Source organism: Cajanus cajan, chromosome 6 (assembly GCF_000230855.2).
Source record: "Cajanus cajan strain Asha chromosome 6, NIPB_CcT2T_4, whole genome shotgun sequence".
Lineage (NCBI taxonomy): Eukaryota > Viridiplantae > Streptophyta > Magnoliopsida > Fabales > Fabaceae > Cajanus > Cajanus cajan.
In genome coordinates this window covers 52,102,596-52,123,137 of record NC_138522.1, presented here as the reverse complement: position 1 = coordinate 52,123,137, position 20,542 = coordinate 52,102,596, and the positions used below count along the sequence as shown (strand labels likewise).

The following is a 20,542-nucleotide window of genomic DNA, read 5'->3' as shown; positions in this document are numbered from 1 at the left end:
ATTTTCTTATTCTTCACCGGCTGTGCGAATCTTTTTTTTTTTTTTTTATCCTGATAAATATCAATATATGAGATAACAGCTAAGTATCTGTGTTTTTTTTTTTATGTACTTTTAATGAATTAAAATAATACTAGCATGTGTAATGCAAAGATATATAATACATAATGAAATATAAAATATTATGCAAAAACCTTGAAGAAAAAAATTAAAAGAACTCGATAAAACCTAAAACCATTATACTGAGATATCTGTTTTAATTTAATATACTGATAGATTGTTGTACTCTGAAATAAAACATAATGTTTTAAAAATAAATTTGAAGATAATAATGCATTAATAATAATATTTTAAATTCAAAAAATGATTTTTTTTATATATATATTCTCGTGAACTTTGTATGGAAACCATTAGAAAATTTAAAAGTTAACTGATTCATAAATTAGCATTTAAATTTATAATTTACGAATGAGCTTAATTTTTGTGTACATGTAACATTTTTTAAAATTTTGTTCATTACCCCTTAAAAAAAAACCATTGTTCATTACCTATGTTACATTTTAGACTTCTATGATTATACTTTCGTAATTTATATATAAATTTAAATATATTTTTAGTTTTTATAAAATTAATAAATTTTGATTTTAGTTTCTCTAAAAAAATTCTTTATTTTTCATCTTTATAAAATTAAAATTATTGTTTTTAGTCCCAATTTTTATATGATCATTTTCTAACTACTTTTTATTTATTAAAAAATCAAGTAATCATCTTAAGTATTACTTACAATCATCAATGATATTATCATATTGATATTTAACACCTCTAAAAAACTTTATAAGTCCTTAGCCTAGTAGTTAGATAAAGATGAATTAAAATAGTTTAGAAACATGGGGGTACTCAATCTTTATTGCGACCATCTTTGTAATCTTTCGTATCTTTATCAAAAAAGAATAAATATTATTTATTCACCTTAAAATATCATTAGAGACTAAAAATAGTTAATTTAAATTTTAGAAGAATGAAAATCAAAGAAAAACATCTTATAGGATCAAAATCAAAATTTAATTATTTTATAAGGACCAAAAATAATATTTATAAATTTTATAAGGATAAAAAATAAAGAAAATATTTTAGAAGGACTAAAATCAAAATTATCAATTTTATAGGAACTAAAAACATATTTAAATCTTATATATATATATATATATATATATATATTATAAATATAAGATTTAATACTAAAATTAGAATAAAAAATGTATAAAAAGAAAGTTTGGCGATATAAAAAATAAGGAAATTTAACAATACAAAAAAGTTAGAAAATGAGAACTTGGAGTAAAAAAAAGTGCAAGTAAATTTTAAAAAATAAACAAGTGATTTCTCCAGTTTTATTCTCATAAGAAAGAAAATAAATTATATTTTATTTTTTCTCTCTCCTATTTAGCTGTTTTCTGCAAAGTACGTAGAAGAATATATAATTCTCTTATTTTCTTTTTATCCACCTTTTCAGCTTTTCTCTTACCTTCAGTCAAGCCAAACAATGCGTACAAAAACCTTTCATCAAACTCAAGAATTCGAGCACTGTAATGTCGCAAAACATTATGATTCACTGAAGGAGATTCATTGAGGCTGCCTGAGTGTAAGAACCAGTGTTACCATTCAGGCTGCGCGAGTTCGTACATGTCCCATAAATCCATGTAAACTAGTTGACCAAGACAGAAAAAGAAAAAACAAATCATGTCGCTAATTTAATCATTTATACATAAAATACATTCAAATTCCTGAGCCTAATTTTCCCGAACGTAATCACCCCAAGAAAGCCCAGATGAAAGAAAAATAAACCTGTCTAAGTTGACGTGAATATTATTAATCTCACAACAAATGGCCTGCAGAACCCCTACTACTTTGCTTTCTAAGCTAACAGTAACTTACAATTTAACATACAAAATACAACGGGCATCATTTGACCCCACCCTTGTTCCTGCCCCTTCTGTTGTATCGGGTTGTGATTCTTTTTCCCTTTTGCTTAGCAATGCTAGTTGGTGTGGCTGGCAAGCCTGACTCTGCACCCGCCTGAGAACTATCTGGTTGAACCTCATACACACTGGAACTGTTCTGAGAGCCAGAGGGGACACCGTCATCTTGTTTCAAACCAACAGAATCGTCTGCAACAACATCCGGCACCTCCGTTGATTCACGCAACGTCTTAGAAGCCTCATGCTCAACAACACCCTCACCTGTCCTTTCCTGACTTGAATCATTTGTATTGGTCAATGTTTTTGTGTTCTCTTCAATTACCTGCCCTGCGTAGATACTAGCAAACAGGAAAAATGGAAGAATTAATTTAAATTTAATAGTTTGGTAACTAGAGTGGAAAGAAACCAAGGCCAGTATTACATTCCCAGACAGGTGGGCAAAAAGGTCAGTTGATTTTCCCACATATTTCAAGTCAATTAAAAATTATTCATTCCAAATTTGGCAATTGAGGAAGTAAGGTTACCAACAGAGAATCATGGCTTTTTAGGGAATGAGTGATGACCATAGTACTTTGATGACAATAAATGTAAAATTTAATCCACAATTTTACACTCACCGATTAACAAAAAGTAAAAGGCACCGAGGTTATTTATAAATCGGTTCTACATTGAGAACGTTCAACATCAAAGGCAAGTCAGTGAACCATAAATTTACCTGGGGCCGGAAGCGGGGAACCCATTTGCCAATGCATCTTCCGCTCCAGTCTTCTCTTTGATTACTAAGTGGTTACTATCTTGTAATCTAGAATTTATAGCTGCATTCAAAGGAAGGACCAGCATACAAGATGAAAACTAACATTGAAAATACAGAGAAAATATTTAAACTCTAAAGCACAAGGGAGAAATTTATCATAACCAAACAAGGAGAAAACACCATAAATCTACCAATACATACAATGTCCTGTATCTATGTAAACACGTCATGTATAATATTTAACCAAGAAACATTAAAATTGGATCCAATCATGCTGCTTGCAAAATGTGATGGATAATACCTACCTAAAGCAAAAACTCAGACTTGAACTAAATTATAATAAGTGAATAAAAGTTTAATTATGTGTAATTTCTAATAGAGAGAAAATGAACACAAAGAACTAGTACCAAAACTCCAGGAAGTTTATACTACATATATAATTTTTAAAATCATATATTGCACTTGCAGCAATATCCACAGCAAATATGAAAACACATCTATTTTGAAATGTGGTGCATAATATGTGTGTGTATAGTAAGTGTTACTAGGAACTCAGCATAAAAACATACAATCAAGGCATCGTACACTATTTTGGAGATTTTTCTGTTTGACCAAACATAAGTCGTGAATTCCCGAAGTATAGAAACAAAAAAGGCTGAAATTTCTCTGCATGCATTGCACATTGCAACAAAACATTGAGTGAAATACTTATGGAGGTCAAGGAGCCTCCATCAGCAATCCAAATGCATTGAGGAATGTCAAAGGCCTCCAATAGTCAGATAGAGCCCTAGTTTATGGGGGTTATGGGGTTGTGTTTACTCAATTTTTAGCCAGATCAAACACAAAGCCACATGAATTGCACAATTTTCTCTTAGCTTCACTAGCAGATACTATTGCTATGCGAAGATAGTGCTGATTTCAAGGTTGCAAAACTAACACTTAGCATTGTGAAATGGCCCATGGTGCACTGCTAAACACTATAGCATCTCACATATCATTCTTAAGAAGAGTGACTATACAAGTTGCAAATAGTACATTGCAGCCACCAAGTATGTTATCTAATCATAAGCCAGCCAAAGGGACTGAGTTATACCTTCTCTAGTTTCTTCAACTGAGTCAGGCTGATGACCTGACCCATTTCTGTCATTGGTGCCATTGACTCTAACCAGACTGCCATCCCTATTACATTAAGAAAAATGTTAAAATTAGAAGACAAATAATATGCAGGGACAGGATTCATTCAAAAAGCCAGACAAGATCTTGGCACTTGGGACTCTTGGTAAATCATAAGACATTGCCAAGATTCAACTCAAAACATAATTTGAAACAGTTATTGTCAGTCTTGCACATCATGGTGTCTAGAGTAGTAGATATTTTCTGTTTGTCACCCATAATCAAGTCCAAATGTCCAATGTCAATGACAATAATAAAAAACTGGGAACTTCAAAGACCTTTAGTCCGGAGAGTCATCAATTCCACAGTGTAGAACAAAAGGAATTTTTTGTGATACAGGAAAGTTAAAAATTCCAAATATCAGCCAAAGGAAAATGTCAGAAAAAACGGATCAAATTTAAGAGTATTAAGGACCTTAAATGCATTGTATATGATAAAGATGGGGCGGAAAGGGAAAAAAAAAAAAAGCTAATATCAGAAAGTAAATGAGAAAACAGTTAATCTGACAAAATAAACCTGCACAACTTTATTGAAAAGAAATGAAAACATGATATACTCTAACCTGTGGATATCATTCAAGGACCCATCTCTTAGTCCTGAAGTAGTTCTTTCTCTGTTGTCATCATCTTGTGTACCTATGTGGCATGGATTTTCATAAGCAAAGTAAAACTTCTACCGAGAGATGGAGGGAATAATATAAGACTATTGTAAAATACGTGAAAAACAACTTTATCTGCTAGTCAGGTCAAACCAACACAACAAAAAATGGATTTATACACGATGTAACTAGTTAAGTCATATTTCTCAGCTCTAAAATAATAACAATTAGTGAACTTGCCCAATTATAATTCTCCTGAATATCTCAAATGCAAAAGCATTGATAATTAATAAATGGTTTTGTTTTTAAAACATATTTGACTAACATATTAGGTATATTGTCATAGTCAGCAGTGATATTACCTTTGGTCTGCTGAACATCAGATCCCTTAGAAAAGGAAGAAAAAAGAATCGTGTTAGACATAAAATAGGGTTGATCATTAACAAATCTCAAATGTATTACAAGAAAGGGGGGTTGTTATATAAACTCCAGTTCAAATGAGCACCTGATTCTGTTCAAAATTAATATTAACTGGATCTGACAGCACAGATTCAGGTTGGAACCCATCCAACTTACTCTCCAAATCTGAAGGGAAATGAAGTTAAAAGAATAAATCACCAAGAGGTTCTAGGAAAAAAAAATGTTTTACCATTAAAACAATTTATTACAAGAAAATCAACAGGCTTCCTACAGCAGCAGAATCATACCTGGAGAGACCTGAGAACCTAATCCTCCGGCCAAGTTCGCAGATGCATCTACTAAATTTGTAGAATTATGTACTCTCTCTCCAATAGTTTCAATAGCTGAAGAGTTTACATTATTTTTATTCTCCACAGCAAATGCAGACCAATCAATTTTTGAGGAGGGAAGTGTCCTAAGCAAATCCTCTGTTGCCCTGGATCTTACTCTTCGTATTTCATCCTGAATACTCCATGAACCAGTAGCAGAAGAATCCCTTTTCAACTGCATTGCAGAATCAGCCCAAATAAAAAATCCATTAACAGCATTTGAATACAATAACTCATTCAACCTAAATGACAACCCAGCTATGACTGATTGAAGTAATTCATGCAAATTCCTTAACAAATGATATTCCATAACATGAGAAATTCTACCAAGGTACATCACATAATTCTACCAAGGTACAACATTTGTATTACCATAATAGTCAAGGCAGCTAACTGTTGTAAAAGAAAACAAAAACCCTCTGCCTTTTACTAGGTATCAATCACAGATTTTTTAGAACAAATGTTATACTAAGGTTGTTTTCCAAAGTTGAAGAATTGCGTGAAATTCAAAAATATTTTCTTTTTTAATTTCTACATGCACTATTAGGATCTCATTCAGTACTCAGTAGCTTGATATACAACTCTTTTTTTTTTCGCAATAGTACTCATCAAGAACTTGCAATGCTTCATCTACTTTGAGGCAGGCTGATGGATTGGACTAATTACATGAGGTACACCACAAGCCCCATATCATTGATTAACTATCACATACTGGATTTTAGGTCACCTTTTTCCGTTTCACAGAACAATTGCCAGCTAATTTTAGCAATTTAATGCTAATATATAGGAAACCTTTTTAGCTCTCAACCTTCCGAGGAACCCTTCCCTATCCCTTATCTAACTAGTTGTGGAACTTTTTATCATACAAGCAAACATTTTAAGCATCAATTTGGCATTTCCATCATCTTCTTTTCCTAACCTACTGATCTCTTCCTCCCATGCCAACCTATTTTCCAAACACAAAAAGAAGAAAAAGAAGAAAAAAAACTCCGAAAAAAGAAATCTTGCTAATGCAAGATGAATACCAATATCAAGGGCCATTTACTACCTTTTCTAAGAAATATCTATAGCTTTGCGGCATCAACTTAGATTCATTCAACAACCTAACTATACTAAAGCTGCAACTTATAAGAAGGAATACCAAGCACAAGCAAGAGCATGCATGTGCAGGGGGAATCAAAATTAGAGGATGGGCGTGAGAAAGGTGAAATTAGGACTTCCAAGAGAGATGGGGCCCATAAAATCTATCCCCTTGCCATACCTAAAAAATATACCAGGAAATTATATTGCAAAATAACTATAGTGAAATTAACCCTAAATTTTTTTACCTTTTCAACTCAATTTACACACCTAATACTCCTTCAAACATAATTTTCTTTTTTAGTTCAGTTTTCACATTTTCTAGAGATAGCCAAACAAAATGAAGCGTAATTATCCTGAAAATTAAAAAAAAAAAAAAAAAAAAGACACTTTTATCTATTTCTTGCTCAATTGTCTTATACTCTGTATCTCTATTAGTTTTCAAAATTTTCAGATCATGAATTTTAGTAATAATAATTTTTCTGGTTCAACGAAACCCCATGCCAGCAATGTCTGCTAAAAATGTAGGATTCAATTGTCTAAATAAAATATCCAGTAAAGCATATAACATTGGTACAAAACCCAGTTTGAAGACAAAATTAGTTAATAAAAAATAAATAAATAATTATTATTATAATAATAAGATATATATGTGATTTCCATAAAATAACACTACCTTGGAGGACGACGTAGAATTGTTGCCAAATAGATATGGTGTTTCTTCTTTGAAGAGCTGAATTCCAGATGGTGTCCGAGGTCTAGTATGGTCTATGGAGGGTGATGCCCATGGAGGACGTGAGCGCATATATGACTTGGCCACATCCACCGGTGAGCCCTCATCTTTGGGAGCCTGCATATCAACCAGGAATACAGGTAAAAAACAAACAATTAATGCAAAATCATATAACTATGATATACATTATATGAAGAGAAAAGGGGAAGGAGATAGCATGTACAAATATCAATATTTATTTTTCCACAGACACACACAGAGAGAGAGAAAGAGAGAGAGAGAGAGAGAGAGAGCATCATTAACCTGTGGTAATGCTACCAAATTCAAACTAGGACTTCCATAACCTATGTCTGAATTTGTATCTAATTCTGACTTCTTTTCCTGCAGCCATTTCTTTGCCTCCATAATAGCAGTACTATGGAGATCAGGAGAATCTGTATCTAAGAAATAATTAAAAATCCATGGCCAGGTAACAGTAATCTGTTAAAAATGAGTTTTCTATGTAGAGTATACCACTTCCAAGAGTCCTGTTGAGCATATACATAGGTCTCTTATCCCCATCATCATCATCATTTGAAGGATCTACAACTCTAGATCTTATTATGTTAATCAACCTATCACATTCTTCCCTGATCAAATGTTAAGCTCTGTTAGAATATTACTCCGAACAAGTAGAGGAAACAGTTTATGCATCCATAAATGCAGCTCCACTCTCAATAGTTAATACAATACATATGTAAAGCTCAAGGTCTGCAAATTTTAGTACAGATCATTGATATATTTGGCTCTTCTAACAAAACGGATGTACTTTATAAGACAAAGTGTCATATATCTCATGAATGAAAAAAAAAAAAAAAGTTGAGATTTTAACAACTTTATATTTTGTTATACATGTGCATTTATTTTATCACAATCTCAACCATTGATTGAATCAGTTATAACTTTATACTGCACCCTCTAAAATGTATTCCTCACTAATACTATAGAGGAGCAAATCCATCATTGATTGAATTGGTTATAACTTTGCACTGCACCCGCTAATGCTTATTTTTTGAAAACTCCAAAATTTATTTCAGTTAAAATCACCAAGATTGTATATAAGTGGAGGAAATTTTTAAGTCAAACTTTGCTATAAATTCAAAAAGTGATTAATAGCATCAGGGATTCTGGATGGAACACATGTAGTTAAATATGTAATAGAATTATATTAGAGGCTAATATTACTGCTAATTTTAAAGTCAACCCTATGAGGAAAAAAATAGATAATGCATAGATATAATGTTTTTTATATGCTAACACGAGGGTGAAAAAAGTAATAAACAATAAAAAGAAATATCCACGTGTTAAACTTATATTAATATAAATTCTTCAAGTACCTTGAGAATGACTCCTTCCTAAGTAGCTGCTCGATGATATGCTTGTTTTTGTTATTCCCATCAGATGGCGGGAGCCCCTTAACAGAAAAAAATTATCAGTTGTGATGTCCTACCCTTTCATCACAAATGTCAATATCAAATGAGCAGTAGTGCAATACTATATTAGATGAAACCAGGGGATTCATGACGACAAGAAACCATCAACTAAGACTGCCTCTAACCAAATGGAAACATAATCTATAGTACTGTCAAATAATAATTTAATTCTCCAGATTATCAATCATTTTTTTTCCAGATGAGACAGACTTGAAGGAGTTAAGTCTTCAAAAATCACCAAATGAACATAAGTCAGTGGGAAAAACAAGGTGGCTAAAGAGGAAATATGAAGAAGAGTGCCATGTCTATGCAACATAATATGTCACCATGCACGAATAATAAGTAAAAGCACTTCAATTTCCCAAAAAAAAAAAAAAAGGGAAAGCAAACATTCATAATTCCTATTTTATATATACATATATGCATCAGAAACCACAAAAAAAAAATATATTTAAAATAACAAATTTCTAGAATAAACAAAACAAGACCTAAATCTCAAGCACAGGACAACATAACAGAGAGTCAACTACCTTGCTCAACGCAACATCACCTTCCAAAGGATTATCATTATCCATATCGAAAGTACCACCTTCCTCTGCAAAGTTACACAGCAAGCACACCTTTCAGTAGGGGACAGCACAGCAGCAAAAGACATACATACTTTGTTTTTTCAACATAGCACGACCACAACCCACACTAAGCTATATATAAAACACCTAACACACTCGCGCAACTTCGTCAAATTTTCAAATCCAATTAAGCACTTCAAAACAGTCATAATTACAAGGCACCACCTACCTCAACTTCTAGATCTACCAAACCTGAATCACCTGCAACCAAAGTCAGCGTACACAATCTCTGCCACTCACTCACTCCACTCCACACAGTCAAAATAAAACAAAATCCCTATACTAACGAAATTAAAACCAAAAAGGACAGAAACCCTAGCAATGCAAGTACAGCAGTAAAAAGGCGACAAAATAACAGTCATTACCAGCATCGGAACCGTTAGCGGAAGAGGAAGGCGAAGAAGTAACGGAGGAAGAAGAAGTAGGTGAAGAATCGAGATCCAAAACAGAATAGAGGAGCTTCCCCGCGCCAGAAGCAATGAAACGCGTCGGAGAGACAACGAAACGCGAGAGCCAGTTAGGGCTCGGAGGCTCCGGCGGCGGCGGAGGTCGGTCGTAGGGCGTGCGACTCCTCGCGGCGGCGGTTCGGCGCGTTCGGATAATTTTGCCGCCGGATCTGGAAGCCATCGGAACAGAGCGAACACGCGGAAAGTGCTTTCGTTTCCGTTCGGAGCTTCGAATTTTCAGTTCCGCACGCAGCACCACTTCACTTCACTAATCTTCTCTGCTCTTCTTCCAAAACCTCTCTTCGCGGAAACACACGCAGATTTTCATTCTTGTAGCGGTTATCTTCGGTTTGGTTTAATGCCTTTTTTCTTTCTTTTCTTTTTTCCATTTTCTGCTTTTAATATTTTTTTTTATCGTCAGTGTGTGGGCCAGGAAAAACGCTGCCTCTGCGATTTAATTATAAAAAGCATATGTTCCTGCTGGCTCTTTAAATTTTTTCCTTTGTAGGCTAAAATCCAAAGGTATCTTAATAAGGTAAATGTTTATTTTTATGAAATCAAAATTTTTTATGATAAAGATTATTTTTATGAAACTATAAGTGTTCTTGCCAAAGAAACTAAACTATTCTCAGTTGGGTACCATGCTTATACAACATCTATATTCAATTATTATTAAGCTAAAACAAATTGTATAAGTTAATTTACTTGTTATGGCAGTTATTTTTAACTACTGAAACTTTTAACATAATTCATTAAATCTTTTTAATTAATTGAGAGGGCAATTAGTAAAATGTACATCTGAAAAATGACAGATAACAAGTTGCACATGTTAATTTATAATATAAGAGTTTACACCCAAAAAAAAAATCTACTCACAAAGATAGTTTTATCACATTGAAAATGTTCAAGGAATATTGTTTGAAAAATAATATATATACTGATGATTAAAATATTTCTGACACCAAAGTATATGCCTATCAATTTCAAAATGTTTCTTTTAAGTAAATATTTATAATTGTAGACAAAAAGAATAGCGTACTATAGAAACGGTAGATAATTGGTTCTTGACAGGCATAATCCTATCGTTGTCTTCTCTTCGTGTAGAGTTTGTTTTTTGGTTTTTGACTCCTTATTTTTATAGTTGCTTATAAGATTGACTTGTGAGTTACGGTCTTCAAACGCATGACAATATAAATGAAGTTAATTAAAAACATTCACCAAAATTGGTATTATTCGACAGGACTTTGATTTCCTAACGTATATATTTTATTCAATGAGACAAAATTCATTTTAAGTGAATTCTTTAAAGTGAATCAGCCTCTTAATTATTAGTTGAAAGATATTGTTAGTGTTAAAATATATATAAATCAAGTTTGTATAAAGATGCACCAGTAGTTTTTTTACTCTGGCCATTTAGTTTTTTATATTTTTATCGAACTCAATAGCTACCATGAATTTTACGATGATTCATGCGTAGTGGTCAACTAGTTGAAATAGATTATCTTAACAGTTATTCTGCATTTAGTTATCTTCTTTGTAGCCTTTTCTTTTCCAAATTGATTTTTTTATTACTAATGAGTATTCTTTATTAAACACAGGAATAATAGGTGGGGTATTTTTTTTTAATTTGAATTTTCTGCATTGATAAAGGGCAATATTCAAATTTTAGACACTTTGATTAAACAACACGAACCCCTTATTATTTATGTCAATCCAAATTAATTTTCTAATTTAAATATAAAATTAGTTAAATTCTAAAATTTTGTGAAAATTATTCATTATTAGACCAATTTTACTAGGTTAGCTTAATTATGTTTTTAATATTTACATTTTAGTAATGTTTTTAACACCGAATCAATCAAGATATTAATTCAAGATTCAATAGTTAAATTGTAGTTGTGTGATACCCTCTACTCGCATATGCAGATAAATTTAAAACATTTAAATCTTCCTAATGCATATATAAAGGTGTTCTAAACTCACTTGATAAAAAATAAAAATAAAGATACTTCAAACTCATGCATAAATAGTCAAAGTGAAACCAATAATATAGGGTAAAGAGTCTTAGATAACAAGTTGCAAAACAACATACTAATGCGAAAATATAACACTAAGCATAAATTTTGTAGTTAGAAATTAAATAAGAATAATCCTAATTTAAGCTTCAATGTCACACATCCTAACAAAACATTTTCAAGACAAAGATTATGCATCATCATCAACATCATCAAGATCCTAAAGAACATTACCTGCAACAACATGCGTATAACCAAGACATAAAAACAATGGGAGTGAGAAAACTCCTCACTCTAGCTCATTGCATGAAATAAGAAATAGATAGTCAAACACACTCCATACATTATTTATACAATAGCATGATAATGACAATTAATTATCACAATCATTCAATCATCACTACCAACACAGTCACTTATTAACATCACAACAATCGTAAGTCACTTAGTCACATGCGAATATAGGATGCAATGGACGCAGACTCTTGATTTGCATGCATATGGTGTCAATCTCAATATAAGCACAATGCATATGAAACAATTTTTCGATTTGTATGCATATCATGCACGTCATACAAACTCTTTCTTATCATGAAATCACTATATATATACACACGTACTCAATGATTTGTCATTCAACGATTTGCCACACATACGACTTGTCATGCTCACAATTGTTATCAACAATACATATGTTTTACCATATGTACAATTTGCCAACAAGAATCAAGTATCTCATTCAAATAATTTCTCAAACATACATATTTATCTCACAATTCACACTCATTAACATTCAAATTACTCAACAATATCGTCAGCTCATGTACTTAAACAAATTCCATATATAGTCAACGTCCGATGAAATCCATTCATACTCGATGCAACTCATTCAAAGAGCACTCATAACTCTTGGGATCACTCACACCAGCATGACCCATGTCACGCCCAACGATGTAACAGTAGGGACTCCCTTTGAGCCCCACGCTCGACGAGTCTTAACCCACACCTAATGTGAGTATCACAAAGACTCGCAACCTCAATAACACCCAACGAGGCATGTCCCACACCCCAAGCAGACAGAATAGGGAGTGAACCCTGCTCTCATGCAACCCAGCACCCAGCGAGACGCAAAAGGCACCTAGCACTATATCAGAACACCCAGACTTGCAAAATTTCAAAACATGCGATTTGCGAACCAAAACTCGCATGAAATAGTTCAATTAGTAAAACACTATAATTTGTTCATACAATACATCCATAAGACACAAGTTTCATACAATTACATAACTTTATTAATTACTCACATAATAACCATTCATGCATGACCTTAGGATTTCTGCATAAACTCACAACAACCCAATTCATACCAAAAGGAGCTCAATGCACAAAATTAGTTATATATAAACACAATTTATAATAGCTCAGGAGTAATAGAATCACGTGGAAGACAATCAACAAGAACATAAAACAATTGAGATTTTCTCCTTCATACAACATACAGAGGTCAGACTCAACCTCATTACCCATCAATTACATCACGTCGTAGAGTGAGAATTCTCACTCCTCCTTTATCTTTATCAACAAATGAAGAACGTGGGCTTCCTAAATGATCTCCTCCTGGTTCTTCATAAAAGAAAAATGAGAATGTGAGCAGAAAATTAGAAAATTGACACATCTCTCATTTTAAATTTAAACCTAACTCATCCTTCCTTTAAACCTATCTTTCTAACCCATCCTTAGTTAGTTATCTAACTTTGTTTGCCTATATCTTTCCCTAACCTTATAATAATAGTAACAATAATTATAATAACAATAAAACATTATATTAAAATATAACCCCATATAATTTACTAAAAACAAATATATAATATACAATTCCAACCTTAAAATGCTCTTATACATCAATCCTTAAAATTTAATGATAAAATACATATTATTAATCTAATTGCAAAAATGTGAGGTGTTATAAGTTAAATTGGTATTAATAAAATAATAATAATAATAATTAAATAATATATAAAAAATATTAAATAAATATAATATTTATACTTTTATAATACTAAAATTAAAATAAAACCTCATCTTTTAAAATCTCAACATTAAATGAACACATATGAGACTAAAAGTCCGAACTAAAAATTACCCAATATTTAAGTTTAAATTTTAATAAAATATAATAATATTCATTAACAATAACAATATTACATCAAAAATAAAAAAAATGTCAAATTAATATAATATAGAATTATAAAAAATATATATATAATTTTTATAAATAAATAAAAATAATTAAGTTATATGCTTTATAAGAAAAGAGTGAAAAGTATTATAAATAATTAAAAAATATTTTATATTCTAAATTAATATAAACGATTAAATATTTTCGTATAGATATTTTAAAATATTTTTCAGCAGAAAATAATAACAATACTAATTTTTTACACCATTTTTTTTATCAACTTTGAAATATTATAATTTTTTTTTTAGTGAATGAGACCGATTAGATCAGTCTAGCCCGTCGATCTAATATTTAAAATATTACATTTTAGAGTTGAACAAGCATTTTCTGTAAGAAAAGTTTAAAATTTTCATTGTATTTACTAATTAAAAATATTTTAAAATGAATTTTAATCTGATTATTGTAAAACTCAATAAAGTAATAATACATAATATCTTATGATCAAATGACGTTATAATATGAGGGTGTGTATGATTTATTCTATATTTACTCTATACGTAATTATAATTTTTAATTTTTTTTAAATTGTTATATTATAGATATAAAATATTTATAAATTTATTGATTTTTTTAATAACTAAAAAAATCGAGATATTTCGTGTTTATAATAATTATACACAAATAAATATTAAAAATTATCAAAAATATAAGAATTTTTTTTATTTTTATATTCAAGAGACATAAAGGTTCATTAAAAATTAAAAACTAAAAAAGTAGTTCTTAAAATATACCCTATTTATAATAAGTATAGATTAGTTTTCATTAAAATATATATATATATATCATTGACCATATTCATTAGGATCATCTCTATCAACCACTTTTTTATTCACAACACTAAAACTTCAAACATTTTTTTAAAGAATCTGAATTCAATTCCACTCATCATATTTTTGGGATTGATTTTATTTAATTTATTTTTTTAATTATTAAAATAAAGTCACTTAATTCAAATTTCTTTCGATAAATGATGAAAAATATAAGATTTCACTTTTTTAAAGTAAATATTGATAAAAATATAAGAAAATTTTATTATACATTGACATAACATATATATATATATATAAGTAAATTATACGTGGAAATAAATATTGATATAACATTTAATATTGTTAAAATAATATTTATACAAGTAGATAAATAAATACATTACACAATTCAGCATTTAGCTAATATTTTTATAAATAAATAAAACGTACATTGTAAAAAAAAATTAAAAATGATTGATAAATAATATAAATAAATTGACAAAATATTTAATATTTATATCTTAATAAGGACTTAATGAATTTCAACATATATCTTAAGATTAATACATCACTTGTTCCGTAATTTTTTTTATAATTTTTAATCAAGTCCTACACTAAAAAAAAGCTGCAATTGAATCTTTAAATTTTTGTAATTTAACTTTTGGAGTTAATAATTTGTTTATAATTCATAAAATTTGATAGAATATTCTTTATATGTAAATTTAAGACTAAATAAGAAAAGAATATCTAGATTAAAAAAAAGTCACTTCCCAAATTTAATATGTATCTAGTATTTAAATATATGCAATACATAAGCTAAGTTTTTATTATATATAACTAAAGTTTAAAATAAATTATATATATATATATATATATATATATATTATATTTGAATATATAAATTAAATATAAATTTTGAATAAATAGATATTTTAGATATATAAATTATATTTTATGTCTTATATTTATGATAAATAACTTATATTATAGATAAAAAAAAACTATTATTCTTTATTTTTAATTTATTTTTAAAATATTAAAATAAATTTTTAAATAATTATGATAAATAAAAACTAAATTAAATATAAAGTTAAAAAATATCTAAGTTTTATAGTAAAAAAAAGTTTTTAAAAATACTCTAATGCAAAATAACTGTTTATATTTTATATATTGGAATCTATGTTTAAACATAAAGTAGTTTTAACTTTTTAAAAATGTTTTTTCAAAAAATATGCATCTTATTTATTTATTTATTTTAAAATCTCATCCACGTGAACTCTAACTTACGTCGATCATAAATGAGGGAGGCAAAAAAAAAACTAAGTATTTGCAAATTGCTAGTGACATGATAACATCCCTACTTTAGAATCATTCCAGCTCATCACAAAGCACAAACAACTAAGCAGATATATATGTACAAGCAAAAGTAGAAATTCATCGTCCTACAATTAAGCAGAGCATGATGCTAGCGGAATCACTTTGGCTAGCATATTAAATGATCTTTAATAGTAAGCATACCGGGAACTTTTTCAGTATAATCCACATTGAACTGTTCTAAATGTAACCTTTGCGAGTTATCACACCAGCTACATCAAGACCACACTGGCTTCCATGTTTGAGTGAAGCTATGGAAGCCCTTCTTCTCATTCAGCTTCCGTTAGTTCAAATACTGCTAGCAGACTTAGAAAATTAACAAGTACATAAAGAGAATGAAACAAAAGAACTCAAAATACCAGTACCCACCATCACTACCTCATAACAAACTTCGTGCAATAAAGAAAGGTCAATGGAAGTTGTTTGTGGACATAACATACCTAGTTTTCATTTGAGCGAGAATGACGTCTTCGCGATCTGCAAATACAAATAGAACAGCTAAAAGTATTGAAATATAATGATATTACTTTTACAATTAAAAAAAATCAAATAACATACTAAACTCCCCTGGTAAGTCTATTCAGACACAGTCATTCTCAAATCACAATACTAATTGTCAAATCACATCGAAATCAGGAAATTATACACTGTGCAATCACCCTAAACCCTAAATCTGGAAACTGTTGAAATCTCATCCTTAAGGGCTATAAGAAATTAGCCATTCTAGACGGCTAGCTTCTAAGATCAACATCTAAAAGAAAAGACAAAGTAAAAAGGCCCACCATTGTCTAAAAATGCAATAAAAAGTACATAACTATTGAATTACCAAAAATGGGTATTATAAAATGCACAACAGTAACACAGCCATAACAACTGACAACAAATATCAGATTGCTAATAATTAATAAATGATTGAGTTCATATTTTCTTTTCCACACTAGTATGCCTTAGAGGTATGTGATATCCTTTGCACTTTGCAGTAATGCTAATGTAATTCTAGGCAGTTAAAGGCATATCCTCTCGTGATGTTAAAATTAGATAATTAACATATAAAAAAAAAGTCCAAATATAAAGAATATGATTCTAGATAGTCAGACTGATAGACACATGACACATCATAGTAATCTGATAAGGCAAAGAAAAACGTCACTAGCTTGGGATGTTTGAGAACTAAAATTGATGTAAATTCAGTTTTAGCCCTTAAAAACTCACCAGAATATCAATAAAAGTACAAACATAGAAATGCCAAAACTGAAAAACAGATGGAAAAGTACTACTACCCACCTGCGAAAACCACTTCCACCCCTTTGGGAGCCAATTGTACTAACAAACTCATCATCGGTCTCATCTAACCTATACTCAGCGTACTCTACAGATGCTACAGAACCTTCATCAGAATTTGAAGTATCAAAACTTAGACGGCCCCTACTTGGACCACTGGCTCTTGTCCTTCTTCTTCGGTTTCTGGAACTTCTAAAGTTATGGAAGGCGTGATACAAAATACAGGACGTCCACCAATTACCTTCATCTCCAGGGAAGTCCTCAAACTCATCTCCACTATCATCATCCCCATATTCAATCACATAATCTCCCAAAACCACTCCCCTTGGAATTTCTGAATGAATGGTGCTCAAAACATCGATGACCTCAGATGACTGCTGAAAATTTTCCCAATCAAGCAGCCGGGCAGGATCAATTTTTGATGGACAAGCATGAGGGTGTTCCACTTGAGCATGTTTTTGTAGCTCAGAGTAACTTCCCATAAATGCACATTGCTCCTCATCACAACAACGTCTCTTCTCATCAAGATGCACACGAACTTTATCAATAATTATCCACCCAAAAACATCACCTCTACACAAAGGACAACTCAGCTTGTATTGACAATCAGATGCCACTGGCTCACTATTTACCATGGAATTTGTATTAGATGTGTGGGAAGTTGCATCATACATCGAAGAAGATGGCATGCCACTTGTGTTTTTAAAACGATCCAAACAATTTGAGTGCAATTTACTAGTATCACATACAAAAGGACGACACCCCTTATGATAAGATGAGCACTGAAGGAGCACACTATTGTGAGGAACTTCCAAGCATATAGGGCAGATTACATCTTCCCAACTGGTATCAAATAGGATATCCTCCATACTGCTTACTCTATGTTGAACACTTGGACTACACTATCACAAAGTCTGAAACAAAGCACAGGCCACTCACATCAAGTCAATAAATAATCAGCAGTGTGTTTGTATAAGTCTATGGCATGCTCCTTACTATTCTTTAGTCTGATTATATTGATGAAAACTTGGTAACTTACATAGAAACCCTGGATTTCAGATCAAACCCTAAAAAAAGAAGACAAAACTCAAATTTAGCTCAAAACCAACAACACACTGGTACACAGTAAACACAATTTAAATGCAGGAAAAATATAAACCCAGTAACAATTTAATTTATAACACTATGTTAGTTCATAGGAGAATGGAGGGTAGGCGAAAGAAAATAAGGTAGCCAAAATCCCTTCTCACCCATTTTTGCCCTCCCTCAAAACACAGGAGGATTTGAAGGGCAAAGAAAATACTAAGTCCACTGATCCATGTCCAACATTCACAACAGAGAATCCAAACACGGCTTAAAATTTTACAGACTGTAAAACTAAAATTGTCCTTAGTTTGAATACTTGAGTTTTAATGATTTTATTTGTCTACTGTGAGTGTATAACAATAAATTATTTTATTTCCCCTTTCATCTCCTTCCTTAGTGCAAGGGTCAGAGTTGCTTCCATGTGACTTACAGGTCAAAGGTTTGAGTCATTCAATCAACCTCTTGCAAAATGCAAGGTAAGGCAGCCTACTATAGACTCATAATGAGTCCGACCCTTCCCTAGACTCTGCCACGGCAGGAGCTTTATAGCACCAGGCTGTCTTTGTTTCCCTTTCCTCTCCCTGTGGGCCATAGAAAAAGCCCACTGCTACTTCCTTCCCTTCCCCTCATTTAAACCAAACAACCACACTATTTTTAAGATCACTCTACCAAGGATTTGCATTTTTGATACAAGCAATCATAACTTATTATCACCATTTCTGAAATTAAAAAAAAAAAAAAAAAAAAAAACATCAACAAGAGCACCCACCATGTTCACACTAATAGATTAGTCGATATTTAATTACAAAGTAGGTATATAAAATAAAATAATCAGATCATCACAACATCCCCTAATTAACAAGCCAGGAATAACTCAGCAGACCCAAAAAAAAAAAAAAAAATTCATTACGATTGTACATCAACCAAGTTGACCAATCCGAAACAACAATCGCTGCCGGTATATCACAGAAGTAGGATATTATTAAAATGAAAAGAAAAAAAGCGGAAAATTATTTGAAAAATTAGAGGGAAAAGAAAAAGTGAATTGTTACCCCTGAGAAAGGTGGGTAAAGATTAATTGAAGAGGAGAGAAAAGTGAGATTGAGAAGGTGACCTGATAGAGGAGTTGAGTGAAAGGGACAGAGAGTGTGTTGGATCTTGGTAGGGAATGTGGATTTGAGTTAGACAAGTATAAGGTTTGGTTTGGTCGTATGGATTTCTTCCCTCTTCAAATTCCAACACCTACAGACACGTTTCGGAAAGAGAAAGAATAGTTAAAGGCTTGGCTTAATTTAACGTTTTGTTGACCATTTTGGTATTTTTTTTAGGATTTTGCAAATATGTCTCCGTTTCTTTCTCTCTATTTCTCCTTTCTTTTTATAGTTTGAAGTGTACAAATGAAATTAAATGTCCATCATAAAAAAAATTATTTATACACTTAAAACTTTAGTAATAGATAAGAAATGGACAAACCTAAATTCAAACGGTATCTTCTTTGAAGGAATATCCAAATAAACAATTAGTACAAATGAAAAAGAGGCATTATATGCCTTGCTGTGTAAAAAAAAAATTATATATATATATAATAAGAAAAGCATACTGTTAACTTTATAATAGTGAAATAGTGAAAAGATAAAAGTATTTAAAAGATTGTGAAGACCAAAATATAGTATTTTTTTATATTAATTTTTAGATTAATATTATAGATTACTTAATTATTTATATGCGTAATGATTAAACCAATATTAATCATTGAAAAAAACTTAACAAAATACTTTACATTAATAATATTATATATATATATATATAATATGAGTGTTTACAAATTAATTTATATTTATTTTATTTTTAATTCTTTTTTTAACAATCATGAAAATGTTCATTCAACGAAGAAAAAATTGAAACAAGATTATCTTTTGACATAAGTGCACTATATTAACTCCAAGTGTGTGGTTCAGTGGTAGGGATTGATCCACCTTTAAGCAAGGTTAGGGGCTCAAATCCTGTCTTGTGTATGCAGTCGCGTTAAATCTTAGGGTCAGTTATCCTACCTTTTGAGGTGCCTCCAACATAGCGAGAAGATTAGTCACTACTATCGGCCCTAGAGACTCTAGGGACAAAAAAAAAAGTGCACTATATTATTTTTTCCAGT

General features: G+C 30.9%; 2 protein-coding genes across 9 annotated transcripts; both read right to left on the bottom strand.

Annotated features, from left to right (window-relative positions):
* Positions 1 to 1,721: 1,721 nt before the first annotated feature.
* Positions 1,722 to 10,029, bottom strand: LOC109807966 (flocculation protein). Of its 2 annotated transcripts, none has more exons than XM_020370725.3 (13): positions 9,566 to 10,029; positions 9,102 to 9,166; positions 8,476 to 8,552; positions 7,613 to 7,728; positions 7,403 to 7,539; positions 7,043 to 7,216; positions 5,206 to 5,461; positions 5,004 to 5,083; positions 4,861 to 4,885; positions 4,463 to 4,535; positions 3,821 to 3,906; positions 2,689 to 2,788; positions 1,722 to 2,311 (listed from the first exon to the last, which is right to left on the bottom strand). In XM_020370725.3, exons 1-13 carry the CDS (start codon positions 9,825 to 9,827, stop codon positions 1,957 to 1,959), a joined length of 1,806 nt encoding a protein of 601 aa, XP_020226314.1. In that variant the 5' UTR covers positions 9,828 to 10,029; the 3' UTR covers positions 1,722 to 1,956. The 2 variants fall into 2 exon arrangements, with proteins under 2 accessions (XP_020226314.1, XP_020226315.1); XM_020370726.3 differs by having other exon boundaries at positions 7,403 to 7,533; positions 9,566 to 10,028.
* A 5,961-nt stretch (positions 10,030 to 15,990) lies between these two features.
* LOC109809591 (uncharacterized) lies at positions 15,991 to 19,713 on the bottom strand. 7 transcript variants are annotated; one of them, XM_020372932.3, is made up of 4 exons: positions 19,505 to 19,713; positions 17,308 to 18,371; positions 16,464 to 16,500; positions 15,991 to 16,318 (listed from the first exon to the last, which is right to left on the bottom strand). In XM_020372932.3, the coding sequence occupies exons 2-3, from the start codon at positions 18,171 to 18,173 to the stop codon at positions 16,464 to 16,466; spliced, it is 903 nt and encodes a 300-aa protein (XP_020228521.1). In that variant the 5' UTR covers positions 18,174 to 18,371; positions 19,505 to 19,713; the 3' UTR covers positions 15,991 to 16,318. The 7 variants fall into 7 exon arrangements, with proteins under 7 accessions (XP_020228521.1, XP_029129384.1, XP_020228524.1 ...); XM_029273551.2 differs by having other exon boundaries at positions 15,991 to 16,500; positions 17,308 to 18,218; positions 18,301 to 18,371; positions 19,443 to 19,712; XM_020372935.3 differs by having other exon boundaries at positions 15,991 to 16,500; positions 17,308 to 18,218; positions 18,344 to 18,371; positions 19,443 to 19,712.
* Positions 19,714 to 20,542: the final 829 nt, after the last annotated feature.

Excerpts from the sequence above, each read along its gene's own strand:
- LOC109809591 (XM_020372932.3), bottom strand. The coding sequence starts at position 18,173 with ATGGAGGATATCCTATTTGATACCAGTTGGGAAGATGTAATCTGCCCT. Across the intron at positions 16,501-17,307 it reads GGTGGAAGTGGTTTTCGCAG|ATCGCGAAGACGTCATTCTC; the intron begins GTGGGTAGTAGT and ends TTGTATTTGCAG.
- LOC109807966 (XM_020370725.3), bottom strand. The coding sequence starts at position 9,827 with ATGGCTTCCAGATCCGGCGGCAAAATTATCCGAACGCGCCGAACCGCC. Across the intron at positions 7,729-8,475 it reads AGGAAGGAGTCATTCTCAAG|GGAAGAATGTGATAGGTTGA; the intron begins GTACTTGAAGAA and ends ACATTTGATCAG. Across the intron at positions 2,789-3,820 it reads AGTTGAAGAAACTAGAGAAG|CTATAAATTCTAGATTACAA; the intron begins GTATAACTCAGT and ends CTTTGAATGCAG.